The sequence below is a fragment of the Dermatophagoides pteronyssinus genome, unplaced genomic scaffold (assembly GCF_027571235.1).
Source record: "Dermatophagoides pteronyssinus isolate colony J.1.1.1.1 unplaced genomic scaffold, Derpt_VIB-CSIC_2022.12 sq0001, whole genome shotgun sequence".
Taxonomy (NCBI): domain Eukaryota; kingdom Metazoa; phylum Arthropoda; class Arachnida; order Sarcoptiformes; family Pyroglyphidae; genus Dermatophagoides; species Dermatophagoides pteronyssinus.
The window spans coordinates 4149634-4165506 of NW_027461525.1; the positions used below are offsets into that span (position 1 = coordinate 4149634).

Sequence of the window (15873 nt, forward strand, 5' to 3'; positions counted from 1 at the left end):
TCCATTCAATAAATATAAGGTTAAATCAAATAATAATTTATTCATAATAGGAATTTTTTTTCTTTTTTAAAAAAAATAATAATCGTTATTGAATCCACTAAAATTATCTCACAGATGTTGAACCAAAATGATAATAGTGAACAAATTGTTCGCTTGTCACATGGATTTCGTTTTTTATTCCATAATATAAACCAAAATATGTATAAATAATTGATTTTAAATGAAAAATTTTTGGATTGATCCATGTTCATTGCCATTCGATTTGGTTTTTCCATTTTTTTTCCAGATTCCATTTCAAAAAAATATTATAAACTTTAAAATTCTTCTTCTTTTTTCCAAATTGACTTAATATTTATATTTTTTCGTATACATTGTACTACATTTTTTATCTTATTGAATAATTAATGATGTTTAATAATAATAATGATAATAATGATTGTCCTGTCATAATATTTGTTTTTCTCAATTTTTATTACTAAAAATTGCTAACTTTCATTTCTTTTCATTTCTTTTTTTTCATTTTTCATTCCCTAAACTATCCATGGCACGTATCAATAATTTTTTCAGTGGTTCTATTGGATACCACACAAGAAAGTTCATTAGACTGGACTCGTCTTCCATATGGACCACAAGCACGGACACCTGGGGTAAGTTTAATCTTCTTATTTTTTTTTTTATTTTTTTTTTTTTTTGTTGAAATCAATATTTGGATGTGTAATTTTTTTTATTATTTTATTTATTTATTGATTCAGTGGGTTGAAGAGAGCTTTACAAATTTCGAACAAGGCATCAATTGGCGTTCATATGTTGTATGCGATGTTGCTTATAATAATGTTAATAATTGGCTATGGACGCCATTTATTGAAAGACATAATGCAAATAGAATCTATATTGAAATCAAATTCAGTATGCGTGATTGCAATCTATTTCCAGGTATACAAATTTTTGTTTAATTAAAAAGAATGATTTTTTTCAAACAATACAATAAATTTCTTTTTGTTACCATAACACATCAATAGGAATGGCACTTTCATGTAAAGAAACATTTTCGTTACTTTATTACGAACATGATGGTCTTAACAAAGAACCACCACCATGGGAACCAGAATCTTACAAACTTATTGATCGTATTGCAGCTGATGAAGGACGTTTCACTTCGAATAGTGAGGTATGTACAAATTCGACGGATGTTCATGATTTGAGTTGTCATCATCACACAAAACACAGAACTTTTCGGAAATGAATTCAATTTATGTTTTACTGTTGTTGTTTGACCAAATACAATAAATAGCACAAAAAAAATTAACACTCCATTCATCATTTAACAGAGAGAAAAATTACATAATCTTGATTAGAAAATTGTTATTAATGAATCTTGTTCACTTTATCTAACCTTCTTTTTTCTTTCATCAAATTTGATGCAGGTGATAATAAACACCGAAATACGAAGCGTTCCAGTCACTAAAAAAGGTGTCTATTTTGCATTCCGAGATCAAGGCGCTTGTCTATCTATCATTGCTATCAAAATCTTTTACATAACTTGTCCAAATATTACAACCAATTTTGCATTCTATCCGGAGACACCTACTGGCCGAGAATTAACTACCATAGTTGAAACGGATGGTGTTTGTGTTGCTAATTCACAGCAAGTAGAAATTCCCAGATTATTATGTAAAGGAGATGGAAATTGGACATTGCCTTCGGGTGGATGTAAATGTATGCCTGGATATGAACCAATGGGACAGTCATGTCAAGGTGAGTTGAATTCAACAAAATTATAAATTGTCATCAGGTTGGATAACTCAATTAAAATTGGTCAACTAAATTTAAATTTGCATTTAATTGTTCTTCTTGGTGATTAATTCTCATCATTCTGTGTGCAAGCTAATGTCATAATAATTTCTACAATTTGAATTGCGCTTAATTTTTTTTCATAAAAATCGATTAAGCAATCAATCATAGACATCTGTCAGTTTGTCCGTAATTACCATCGTTTGCTTACATCGGTCAAATAGAAATCATAGTTGAAAATTTTCAATCAAATTGTTTTTTTTTGTTGTTGTAATCGTTTTCCATATTGGCAGGGTTTACACTATCAATTTTCCATATAAATCGTATACATACTACTTTGAATCATTCTTTTTCGTGATCTGCATCTTTTTTTGTTGTTGCTTGTTTATCTGTTATTGAGCAATCGAAATGCAAATTCAAATTTCTAAATAATGACCACGATTGGGCCAACTTCTTTTCCAACTAATTGCTCTAGATTCTAATCACATTTGTTTTTTTTGTTTACTGAAGTTTGTTCGCCCGGAAAATTCAAGCCAATTGTTGGTGATGAACTATGTCAGTCATGTCCAGCACATAGCAAATCATCATATCATGGTTCGACTGAATGTCGTTGTGATGCTGGTTATTATCGAGCACCCAAAGATCCCAAATGGATGCCATGTACACGTAAGTATAAAAATAACTATCATTTATAATGAATTATTGAATATTATAACTTTTTTGTTTTTCTCTTTGTTCATACAACAGAACCGCCATCAGCACCACAAAATCTGACAATAAATTTTTTGGATCAATCAACAGTCATTTTGCATTGGAATGAACCGAAATTTTTGGGCGGTCGAAATGATACTGTTTATCGTATTGATTGCGATTATTGTCCATCATCAACCAATTATGTTCCTTCACAAGAGAATATCAATGATACTAGAGTTGTAATCTCTGGTCTAAATCCAATGACTTCATATAGATTTCAAGTTTTTGCTGAAAATGGTGTTTCCGGTTATGATAGTAGCCAATTTGTGGAAATAACAGCCACTACTGAGGCTTCAGGTAGGCAAAAATTTTATTTTAAACATCGAATTAATGTGAATGTGGCAAATTTTAGTTTTATATTTTTTTTCAACTAAATTGAACCATTAAGTAAGGAGAATAGTCCATTATGATCCAGTGGTATCATCATTATCAATGATGTGCTCGTTTCTTGTTTTTATTTAGGATTTTTATAGGCAATTAGTCGCCATCAAATTCCAGTCTAAACAGTGTAGATGAAATGAAAGAAAATTGGAAAAAATGAGAATTTTCATTTAATGTGTGATGGTGAGGTGTTTGAGACATCAAGCCCAAAAACAGAAAAAGCTAGAAAAGACTATAGGCATTAATTTATTGTTCATCAAAGTTGCACTTTGATTCTACTGTTGTTTTTAGAAGTATAATTGCAATAAATTTTAATTATAATTTGACATTGAATGCTACCACAATCTCTATAGAATAATGCTTCTAACGTTTTTTTTTAAATATAATATGGAGTATCAATATTATATTATCACTTTTCAAGTTTAGTCACATATATATTGAATGAAAACTGGAAAAGAATCGCGGAATCAAAATGACATGTCTTTGTATTTTTCTACTTTTTCAATGTTGTTAATGCGAATGTGCTTTGATTTCGAATTACATTTATTTTTTCTTTCTTTCTTTCGGTATTCACCGTAATATAGTGAATGAATCTCTTTGTTGTTTTCGGGGAAAAGTGAAAAAAAAAAATTGAAGAGACAACAAGAAAGAATAATTAATGGATCAAGCCTGTTGTTTTTTTTGCTGTTTCACAATCAGTATAGTTTTTTATCCTAATAAACCAATGATGGTTGATGAAGTTGGTGACAGTCAAGCGCTAAAAATACAATAATCAAGTATCATTTTGTTGTTGTTGGTGATTTTCGTCCAATCTCATATCATTTTGCCGGAAAAAAAAGAACAAACAACAACAAATAAATATACTCTTTTAATAGACAAATTGTTAATTTATACTTGATTTACAATAACGATTCATTCTGATAAACATACAAACAAAAACGAAATGTTTTGTTTGTTTTATTTTGATTTTGGAAAAATAGTCAGGAAAAATTAATAGATCCGTTAGTAACAGACAGACATTTCATTGGTGTGTGTGTATCACATTGCAATGAATATTCCTATATCAGATCGATTGGGTATTATTCTGTCGGCCATCAATTCTTTATTATCTTTATCATTTTGCCTTTTTTTATTTGTCAATATTGTTGTTAATTCCGAAATAACTAATCTATTTTTTGTTTCCTATTATTATTAGGATACATTTCATTGGTTATTACTGAAGACAGTTCGGGACAAAAATATAACGGTAAGTACCATCATTAATTTTCATTCACATTCCACAATTTTTGGGCACATTCCATATATAGTAAAACTTTTTTTTCAAAGATGAAAAAAAATCAAACATTAACAAAATTAATTTCATATTTTATTTTTTTGAAAAATTTACTTTCAAAAATAGATTCTAATTTAATTTTTTTTTCATAGTCTCTTTTTGTTTTGTCATCAAACTTCTGTAATCATGATCGATTCGATTGTGTGTTTATATTCAGGCTTTATTTATTAGACAACATTGATAATGTTTATCCTCGATTCTTATTAACACAAACACACACACACACACACAAATGAATTCTTCGTAAATTAGATACAAACAAAATGTTAATAATGTTTTTTGAAAACAGAAAAAAATTCGTATATTTATTCTTTATTTTTCTTGTTCAATATATCGAAGAAATGAACCAGAAATAAAAAGACTCCCAGAATTTTAAAAAAATGTGCCTTGAGCTAAATGCTAATAAATTTTTCTTGTTTCCAGATGATGATGATTTCGATCACGAGTTCAATTCTTGTTTTCTGTTTATTTTAGTTCAGTGTCCTCTTCGATGATTTTTTTTTGTTGAAAAACGGTTTGTTAGTATTTCGAGGTCTTTATACAGTCTTTAATCATTTCCTCACAAATACCATGGCATCATCATCTTCATTTTGTTCGATTTTTTTTCTTTCACTGTGTTTTAGGTTTCTTTTGTTTTGTTTCGGCATCAACATTATCGTTGTGTTGTGTTGTGTTCATTACCGTTACTATCAACTGAGGCAATATAGAATTTAAAATTCAACTTTTTTCTGGAAAAAAATTCTCCCGTTTGAAAATGACTTCGTTTTTTGTTTTGTTTCCTATTCTTCAATTTTTTTCACTCTCTTCAGAAATTTATTGACTAAAATGATAATGATGATGATGATGATGATTGTGTTGTATGTGTTTTAGAGTATTTTGTACTGACGTTCGTTAGCTGCTGCTGCTGCTGCTGCTGTTTGTTATAACAAATTCTAGTTTTACTTGGAATTTATTTTCATTTTTTCTTTTCTGGTACAAGTAAAAAAGAAGAAAATTCTGTTTTCCATTCGTCATCCGTTGTCATCATTATATGTTTTATTTTTTTTTTTTTTTTTTTGATAGAAATGTGAAAAAAATGCAAATTCATTTCTTTTCTACTTTAGAATCTCTTTCTACAATCCGCTATACGTTTTTTGATAATCCAGATTTTTATCATATAGATTCTTTGATCTACGTTTCATTTCATAATCAAAATAGATTAATTATGATTTTGATCCACTTCTTTATTATTACAACAACAACAAAAAAACTAACTTTTCTCTCATTCACTATGTGTTTGGAATGATGATTTTGAATATTGGCATAACATCTATAGAATATTAATAATGATCAATGAAAAAGGCAAAAAAAAACATAATCCAAATTTGCATGTTGATCAAATTTTGTATTTTGCATTGCCAATAATAATGATAATAAGCAAAATATAGAAATAAGATTGAAACATAAAGTCTCTAGACTAATTTTGTTGTTGTTGTTGTTTTTGTTTCATATAAGCTTAACATCTAATCATCAATATCGTATAACAATATAATAACATTGATGAAATAGTTGTAACAGGTTATTTTCCAAATTATTAAAGATAGAAAAACAATTTTCATGTTAGAATTTTAATGTAGAGATTAATTGGCCGTCGAAAATCTGAATAAATGAATGAAATGAAATGTTGATCAAGATAACAAATCGAACACAAACATACATGCAAAATGTATTGGATCTAATTAAAATTATACACATCACGATTCATGAGGAATAAACTCTTTTTTTCCACATCAATGGTATCTAAGAAAAAACCATATAACCATATACCATCGTACCAAATTAAATCCAAAATATTCCATTACAGACTTATGAAAATATTTTTTTTTGTTTCTAACTCAAATGAGTTATGCAAATCACATTCACATTGTGTCCCAACGTTTGTTTTTTTTCATTACAACACTTTTGCCAGAAAAAACTACTATCTGCTGTTGTTTTTGGCGTTGTTGTTTTTTTTTCCAATTCGGACTACATTGGTTAAATCCCTTTTCGCAATGTTTAATTAGCATTCATATTAAAAGTAATCTAACTTGTTTCAACTGAATCCGTTATGTCGATTCCTTTTTCTCTTTTATTTGCTCTCATTTGAATAATTTGAAGCGATAGCAAAAAACAAAAACAAAACAAAATCAAATCATCAGTGGCCAAATGTTACTTGTATTTTTTTTCTTGTTACACCATTTCGAATTCTAATTATTAAATTTTGTATTAATCAAATTTTCTTTTTGTCTTTTTTTTGTGATTATATTTAGCTATACCAGCGACAACTATCTATCCACCAATATTACGTATCACATCTGCAGATGGAACACAAATATCGCTTGCATGGAAACGTAATCCAAATGATAATAGCAATAATGATCCAGCAAATGAAATAACTGCATATGAATTACGTTATCATTCCAATGATATTGAAAGAAATAGTTCATCAATTTTAGTTTCGAAAGATCAATTTGAAACAACTATTACTGGTTTAAAACCACAAACAGAATATGTTTTTCAGGTAAGAATTTTATTGATTAATGAAACAAGTTTTCCAAGGAAAAAAAGGCATTCCAAATTTAATTTCGTCTAAATCGGAAACGGAAAGATATTTCAAAAGAAAAACTTCAAAAAATGAAATTGTTTAGCATAAGAATATATGGAAAGAATTTTATTTTCTGCTTTATTTTTACTTTGTTTGTGCAAAATGTACAAGTATTCCATCGGTACATTAGAGCCATCCGATACTGACCATTAGACAAATCTATTTTAGTTAAAATTTTTCATTTCACTTCACCACTGAACATCGTAGAATAAATGAAATTGAAATGCTTCACTAACTTTAAATCCAATAAATTGTTTATGTGTGTGTGTGTGTGTGTGTTTGTCAAAAGAATATGGAAGATGTTGAGATTCTGTTTTTTTCCACCTAAATTGATTGTTTAATTTTTAATTTCATCATCTTCATAATTCATTTTTTTTTCTTTCAATGATTTTGGATTGTAATGTGGCGTGTTTTTTTTTCTTGACAAAAAATAAATACAATAATCATATATCACCTATGGTTAGTTGCTTCATCATCATTATTATAAATTGTTTTGATGAATGCAATTATTTTTACATTTTAAATCCTTCTTTTAAAAAAATCCATTTAAAATTTTGCCTATTCGAATTAATACAATATTCTGAATTTATCTGATTAATTTATTTTTATCACTTTTTCCAAAAAAAATACAGATTCGTAGCCGAACAAAAACTGGTTGGAGCGAATTCAGTAAACCATTAATGAAAATGACTGGACAACGTCTTGCTAATCCTGGTACGTATAATTTGATCATCTTTCTATGTATTAACATCATTTTCATGTTTACAATTAAGCCAATGAATGTTGGCTATTTTGTTGTTGTTGTTGTTGTCTACTTATCATTTATAAGCCATTCGCATTCTAGTTTTATTTCATTCTATAGAAAGGATTCAGCATACAGCCATTATTTTGTTTCTAATCAGAATTTCTGGTGTTAGCATGTGTGTATGTTCGACCGCATGTCAACGAGTTATTCGAATAACAACAAAAGAAATTATTCTATTGTCTGATTGATTCAGTTCAATAATTTATCAATTTTAGTGGTCGTCGTCTTGCTATACTTTCGACGAATCGATTTCGACACGACGACGACGACGACGACGACGACGATGTTTAATTCGATTAATTATTTATTTATTTGCTAATCTTCTTTATTGAACATTTTCTTGGATCTCATGAATACAATTTTGTGCTCGCTACATTTGTGTGTGTGTTTATTCGAATCAAATTGGATTGAATCAAATTTCTATCTTTTTTTTTCATTCATCATTGTTTCATTGTGTATACTTCTCTCGCCATTTTTTCCTTTATTTTCTTATGCATCAATCGATCAGCACGTGACTTTGAATATAAAATGTTTTCAGCAAACTTCACACCAATTTCTATCTTTGTTCCATTTTAACCCTTTCGTTATGGTTTTTTTCGCTGTTCTCACTAATGAATCCACACTTCCATGGTCAAGCCTTTTTCTTTTCCTGTTTTTAAATTATTATTCTATTCAATAACTAAACAAAGTTTATTTTATTATTTCATTTGTAATGCGTGGAAAGCATTTGGTATTATCCCACTGAATTGAAGTTAATGGAATTCTACGAAAATCATAATAATTCAATCTTTGTAAATTGAATCTTTCGATAAAAATCTTTGAATAACAATAACAGCGAAATTCCAGAACAGAGCATATCTGTGTGCGTGTGTTTTTATGAAAAATTATTTTAAAATGAACAAACAATCGAAAAGAAATATGAGACTTTATCCTTTCATCTATCAAAAACTATCCAAAAAAAAATATTCAAACTTTTAAAGTTAATTTAGTTGAAAAATAAGGTCATTAAGCTAATGATTCTTGACTTGCTTCACTTGCATTGTTTTTTTCACTGAAAAAAAATCATCATTTTGCAAGAATCAATTAATGTGAATGGCTGTAAAATGAGAAGGAAAATTTGTTTTCTGGAAAAATAAAATTTTTTGTTTATAGCATATGAATTTTAAATTTTATTTTTAATAAATTAATTTTTAATTATTTTCATTCTTATTTCTTTTAGCATATATTTCCGGTGACAATGAATCCGTCCAAACACGTATAATTATCGTTGGTATTATTCTATTGATCGTCATCGCTACATTCATTATCAGTTTGGTTTTGTTTTATTTGAAAAAGTAAGTGGAAAAAAACTGGTAACGCCATCTATAGAATGCATACAGAAATTATTTAAATTGCTGAAATGACATTTTTAAATCCCAAAAAAAAAACATTCATGCAAAAAAATCATTGATATTTGATTCAACTAGAAAACTAGAATAGGTAGCTATAAAATAACTCTCTAGAGATGTGATTCTTTCGAATCATTCGAATGATTCATTATGAAATATTTCGATTTTGATTGAATCACAAAGCTAAGCTTTTTCTCTTTTATTCACACTTTCTATTGATTTTCAGTTGAAACTGAATTTCGTTTAAGCATCCAAAAATGAATAGCAGAAAAAAACGATAAAAATCAAGTAAAGCTAAATTTCATTTAATTTGATTAGAAATTAAGTTATCCTACTCGTTAAAACATTATATGATACAATTTACTCCTTCGATGGATAGCCTTTGCTGATTTGTTTTTTCAACACATCCCATTCTTTTGGGAATAAGAATCATAGATTAGAATACATTGCTCAAACATAAATTGCATCAGAAGAAAACACTCTTTGAACCCTTTAATGTTTTTCAAGTGTTAATATCATCATCATTGAAAACTGTTTTCTTCATTTTATATATGTTTTCGATTGAATATTCCATTATGTCATCATCAATCTATAAATCATTGTTTTTCTAATCGACGATCATCATCATGAATGTTATTTTTCAAATATTTTGTTCTATTATAATGTAATATTTTTTTTATAACTTTTTAATTTTACTCATTCTTTATTTCAATAGGAACAATGAAGATTGCAATAAAAAACAACCATCTGACTGTGATACTTTAGAATATCGTAGCTGTGGTATGGAGGGCAAAAAACGTAAGTATAAAATTCTATCAATAATAATTTATATGATAATTTCAATTGATGATAATATTATCCACTAATGTCCATCATTAGGTAAAATAATACTTTTGCATATGATATTTTTTTTGGATGATGATGATGATTATTATTATTATTTAGAAAAATCATTAAGATCAATTTGATAGACACTTATAATAATCATCAATATCGGATTTCAAGTTTTTTTTCTTATCTTTAATTTATTTTCATTTGTCAGTCACTAGAAATATAGCTGGTAATAATAAAAATGAATTTGTATCTCTCTCTCTCCCTGTTTGTGTCTTCACACAATTTATTCTGTTTTCATCTCTATAATATAATCAGACATCGAATGTATTGGAAAATAGGGGACGACAAAAATATATTAAGCTATGTTTGTTGATGATGATGATGATGATGATGATCGCGGATGGGAATGAGAATCATAATACATTACACACACATCAATAGAATATGGTCCATTAGACTTGATTGCACACCGTTGCCAGCTGAGCCATCATCATCATCATCATTCTTTGATTCTACCGAAATCGAGAAAGAATTTTTCTGAGCCACAGCTTTTTCAAACAAACAAACTTAGTGAAAAAAAAAAAGAAAAAACCATGTTTGAAACTTTGGTATGAACAAACAAACAAACAAACAAAAAAATAGATGACTATTGCTATTTATGTTTGAAAATGAAATAAACGAGTAAAAGAATTCAAGAAATTCTGTCGTCTAACTTTGTGTGTATGTGTATGACCATCTTGGCTTCTTTTGCTTGCCTGAGCATATCTAATTTTCCATTATATTACCCATATAAGACATAGAATAGTGATGGAATTCCATATACTTTTGTTATGATGATGATGATGTTCATCGAGTTTGTCGTCAAAATGGTTATTTTCACTTTTACACACACACACACGTACAGATTCACATTAGTAATCATTCGAATTTTTATATATAGACATTTTTGTTCCAAAATAAATAAATTCCAAAAATAGAAAAGAAATAAAAATTGGTCAATTTTTTTTATTCTTTAAGACAATAATACAACCGTATCGAATGTATAACATTTGTGTTATAATTTAATTTACATAAAAACACTTGCTCATCATTTTTTTTTCTTTGATGCTAGTTTTTTTTCTTGTCTTTTTAAGTGTGTATGGCTGGATGTTATAATCACGAAATAAGCATATTATTCTGTTATGATTCTGTATTCATTCATGTCCATTTTTTTTTAATTTGTCACATCAGTATTAATTTTCAATTAATTTCTTTTTATTTTCTCTTTCTATCCCACTTCAAATACTCGTTTCAACATTTGATCATCATGCACCGATTGTACCAACTCCAAGATGTAAGTATATAAATAAATGATTGAAATAAAAAAGTTATTGCAAATTATGATTAGATTAAGTGTTAGCTCAAATAAACAGGTTCCTGAAACAAAAAAAAAAAAAAAAAAAATTGAACATCCAGCATTAAATCCGATTATGATTTTTTTTGCAATAATAATTTTGTAATTGAGTGTATTATTCATTGAATTTCATTTTTTTTGCATTTGATGATGCCATTATTTAATCCTATTATGTTAACCTCAAAGTTTAGTTTTGCGCAATTTTTTCGTTTGTTTGTTATCTTTAAATATTTTATTTGTAAGCAAAAAAAAAAAAAAAAAAATAGTGTCCATATTGAAATTCAGGATTTTATTTGATTCAATTCTACTTTTTTTTTTTGCATAGAATTGATTTTAATACTCTTATTGAATTGTGGTGTTGTGGAAATGATTTTCAGATTCCATTTCGCATCATTCGTTTTTGAAAATATTTTATTGATTTTTTTTCTATTCGATTCGTTTTTTATTTTTCTGTTTTGTGAATAATAATAGTCAATTCAACATTCTCGGTAGCCACTCCTTTATTTACCAATTGTGCTACATCACGATCGTATGTTGATCCACATACATATGAAGATCCAAATCAAGCGGTCAAAGAATTTACAAAAGAAATCGATGCTTCACAAATAACTATTGAAGCTATTATTGGTGGAGGTGAATTTGGTGATGTTTGCCGTGGAAAGCTAAAAATACCCGGAAAATCTGAAGTTACTGTTGCGATTAAAACATTGAAACCGACCACTGCCGAAAAACCTCGATTAGATTTTCTTACTGAAGCTTCAATTATGGGCCAATTTGATCATTCGAATGTCATCTATTTACAAGGCGTTGTAACGAAAACAAATCCAATAATGATTATTACCGAATATATGGAACATGGATCATTGGATGCATTTCTAAGAGTAAGTTTTATTTTGTTTTCAGTTTCGTATCAAATTGTTTGTGTTTTATACAATAACATGAAAAAAACCTAATATTCATTCAAATTATTGCTCATTCAGATCAATATCATATTGTGATTCTAATTTATCATAGTTTTTGCTTTGTTTCCCTATTCTATAAAATTATAATATTTTTTGACTTTTTTTCAAAAGAAAATAATATATAAACTAAACGATCGTTCTATAATTTATGAACTCAATTTAATATATTTATGCCCTCGATCACAATCAATGTTTTTTTTCTATTCTCGAGATACAATAATACATTTACATCACATCGAGTTTTTGGACTAAAAGAAAATATTTTCTTTTTTTTAAACAAATTTTATTGCTTTTATAGAACTTGATCGTGAAAAAAAACTATCATTGCAGGCAATACTATAGATTTGACGAAACATAAACACCACATACAACACTACAAATACATTACATTACAATAGAATTTCGATTCTAGAACCTGACTTCGTGATAGCGATGATGATTATGATGATCGTCAACAATAATACACATAAGTATTCGACAAAAAAAAAGAAATTCTTTCAAATTCACGGATCGCTCCCATAGGTTTGAATCGCACGAATCCCTGAACCCAAGATTCAAGATCGGCATTCTTAATGTTTCGATTCTTTCTCTCTCTCTCTAGACTTTATATATTATGTTGAACAAAAAGTGGGAGAGAGAGACACATACATGCACAAACCAAAGGACAATAACATGACGAATTCCGATCAAATGCCATTAATGGTTTTTTTTTTTGTCATTTTTTGGCTTGATGAATCTGCGCATCGAATATCGAATATTATATCGCCGTGATCGTATCATTTTCGATTTTTTTAACCCAATGTACGGGATTTCCGAAAAAATGCTTTCATCCCATAAATTGCTATTATAAAATTAAAGAATAATATTTACCTTCATTTGTTATTCAACATTAATTTTCATTAATTATTAATAAAAAAAATAGTTCACCTGGTTAATTCCTTATTGGATCATTAGCTCAATTGTGTTATACACTTATACCCACAACTTGATGACATACAGAATTTTTTTTTCTATCCATTTTGAGAATTATTATAATAAGCCATTATTCTTAATGTGATATATATCAAAAATTTTTTCACATTCAGTATGTGCTGGTTTTTTTTCTATCAACATTATCTATTTTTTTTAGAGCTACTATAATCGAATATTTCTATTCATATGAATTTCATTCATTATTTGTATTGAGACTAAAAATAGAAAAAAAAGAGAGTTAATCACTTGTTTAATATTATGCAAACAATGAATATATGTGTGTATATGAATCGACAATTATCCATTTTGGCCATTCATGCACACCTTTATCATATTCAAACATATATAGTTTGCTGAAACAGTATATAATTTGTTTGATTTGAATGAAAATCAAACAAACGAAATGAAAAAAAATCATCGCCAAAAACTGGTTATGAATTTTTCGTTTTGTAATGAAATAAAAATCGAACTAGATATAATCTTTTCTTCTTCATTTCATTATGATTTATTGCTGCTTGAAAAACATAAGGGAACGAAATTTTTGAGAAAAAAAAATCAATTTACAGCTAAAGAAATTTATTCTAATAATTGTTTGATGTTCAATTTTTTTCATTTTCATCATTTGTACAGGCAAACGAAGGAAAATTCACCATATTACAATTGATTGGCATGTTACGGGGAATCGCATCTGGTATGGAATATTTATCCACAATGAATTATGTTCATAGGGTATGTGTTTTGAGCGATCAAAGTTTTATGGAATGATGATTAATTTTTTTACATTTAAAAAAAAACTTTACGTACAAAATAGGATTTGGCCGCACGAAATGTTCTTGTAAATTCATCATTTGTTTGTAAAATTGCCGATTTCGGTCTTTCACGAGAGATTGAAAGTGCTACCGAAGGAGCTTATACCACAAGAGTATGTTTTTTTATTCTTATTTCATTTTTTGATTTCGGAGAATAATAAATTGAATTTTTTTTTATTGACAGGGTGGTAAAATACCAGTCAGATGGACAGCTCCCGAAGCGATCGCTTTTCGTAAATTTACATCAGCATCAGATGTATGGAGTTTTGGTATCGTTTGTTGGGAAGTAATGTCTTATGGTGAGCGACCATATTGGAATTGGTCTAATCAAGATGTTATCAAAAGTATTGAAAAAGGCTATCGGCTTCCTCCGCCAATTGTATGTTGAAAAATTTGTTTTACCGATGACAAGTTATCTAACAACTACTTATTTTATTCATTTAGGATTGTCCGGATGCTGTCTATCAATTAATGTTAGAATCTTGGCAAAAAGATCGTTCTAATCGTCCAACATTTACACAAATTGTTAAAACATTGGACAAACTGGCCAAATGTCCGGAGAATCTGATGAAGTTAGCGCAGCAAATGACAAGGTATTTTCATTTATTTATAATCATAATTATGAGAAAAATTTTAATGATTCATTTTTTTACATATAAAACAGAGTGGATCCATTCATGGAGCAAACTTCCATACCCGATGTGATACAATTTAAATCATTTTATGAATGGTTGGCAAGCATTAAAATGTCTCGATATCAGATCAATTTTGAACATGCTGGCATCAATAGTCTACCTGCTGTAGCTAGATTAAGCCCACAGGATTTATTGGCCATCGGTATTGATATTCCAAGTCATCAGAAAAAAATAATGAATAGTATCTATTCATTACGTGCTCAAAATAGTATTGGTTCACCGGAAGGTTTTCTTGTTTGACAAACGAATATTTAGTTTAAAATATTGTAACAAACAACAATAATTCAGAACTTCAAATACGAAACCCAAACAATTCAAACGCCAATTACAATTGTGATTTTTTTTTCTCTCATTCATTTTTCTTTTATTTCTGTTATAATATACATTGAATTGATATGAAACATAAACTCATCATCATTTCGTTTTTTTTTCTTGAAACAACAATCATTTGTCATATCTGGAATATAGAATATTTTTCCATAGAATTACTAATATCTCAGTAAATTCTTGATAATGTCAAGTCTGTAGAATTCATCAATCTTTTGCTTATTATTATTGTTTGTTATCCATTTAATTTTGAATGTTCTCATATTTATTTTTTTTCTCGTTTTTTTTCTCTTATTGTATCAAATACTTTTGTAATATACAAAGGAAGAAGATTTTGTTTGTAGTATTGTAATTTTGTACATAATAATAATAATAATTTGATTTCTGTTTACGATTATAATAATTTTTGGCTGTAAAATAAATCAATCATTTAATGATAATTGTAATTTTGGAAAAGAAATAAAAAAAACCAAGTTAAACATTAAAAAATGAAAATGCATAAATATGGTTTTAACTTAATTCGATGGCAAAAGATGGCGTCACATTTAGTTCAAGAATAATTTAAATTTTTTAAAAAGAAATTAATTATATTCAGAAATAAGTGGCTCAACAAGTTATTGCCTAAATTATTATCATGGAGGCCATTTTCAAACTTGATTGTTTTTTTTTGTATTCCACTATACAGATAAATATATTCTCTTGAATCACTGGATGGCGGCAAATTCAAAGGTTTCTTGTTTTAAAAAAATGTTTTGCTATCCTCTTCAAGGATTCATCGATATTAACAGTAGAGTGAGAGAGAGGATA

General features: G+C 28.0%; 1 protein-coding gene across 1 annotated transcript in view; it reads left to right on the forward strand.

Moving 5' to 3' along the window:
• The window catches only part of Eph (Eph receptor tyrosine kinase), a 77890-nt gene extending 62384 nt beyond the window's left edge, over window positions 1-15506 (forward strand). The window contains exons 2-19 of the mRNA XM_075824451.1: window positions 568-647; window positions 753-933; window positions 1020-1168; window positions 1425-1755; window positions 2302-2457; window positions 2539-2841; window positions 4121-4171; window positions 6547-6797; window positions 7514-7595; window positions 8906-9020; window positions 9790-9870; window positions 11192-11241; window positions 11773-12182; window positions 13866-13964; window positions 14047-14157; window positions 14229-14423; window positions 14489-14637; window positions 14709-15506. Of these exons, the coding sequence (XP_075680566.1) occupies window positions 568-647; window positions 753-933; window positions 1020-1168; window positions 1425-1755; window positions 2302-2457; window positions 2539-2841; window positions 4121-4171; window positions 6547-6797; window positions 7514-7595; window positions 8906-9020; window positions 9790-9870; window positions 11192-11241; window positions 11773-12182; window positions 13866-13964; window positions 14047-14157; window positions 14229-14423; window positions 14489-14637; window positions 14709-14979 (3065 nt within the window). The 3' untranslated portion in view covers window positions 14980-15506. The remainder of the gene's footprint in view (window positions 1-567; window positions 648-752; window positions 934-1019; window positions 1169-1424; window positions 1756-2301; window positions 2458-2538; window positions 2842-4120; window positions 4172-6546; window positions 6798-7513; window positions 7596-8905; window positions 9021-9789; window positions 9871-11191; window positions 11242-11772; window positions 12183-13865; window positions 13965-14046; window positions 14158-14228; window positions 14424-14488; window positions 14638-14708) is intronic.
• The last annotated feature ends 367 nt before the right edge of the window (window positions 15507-15873 follow it).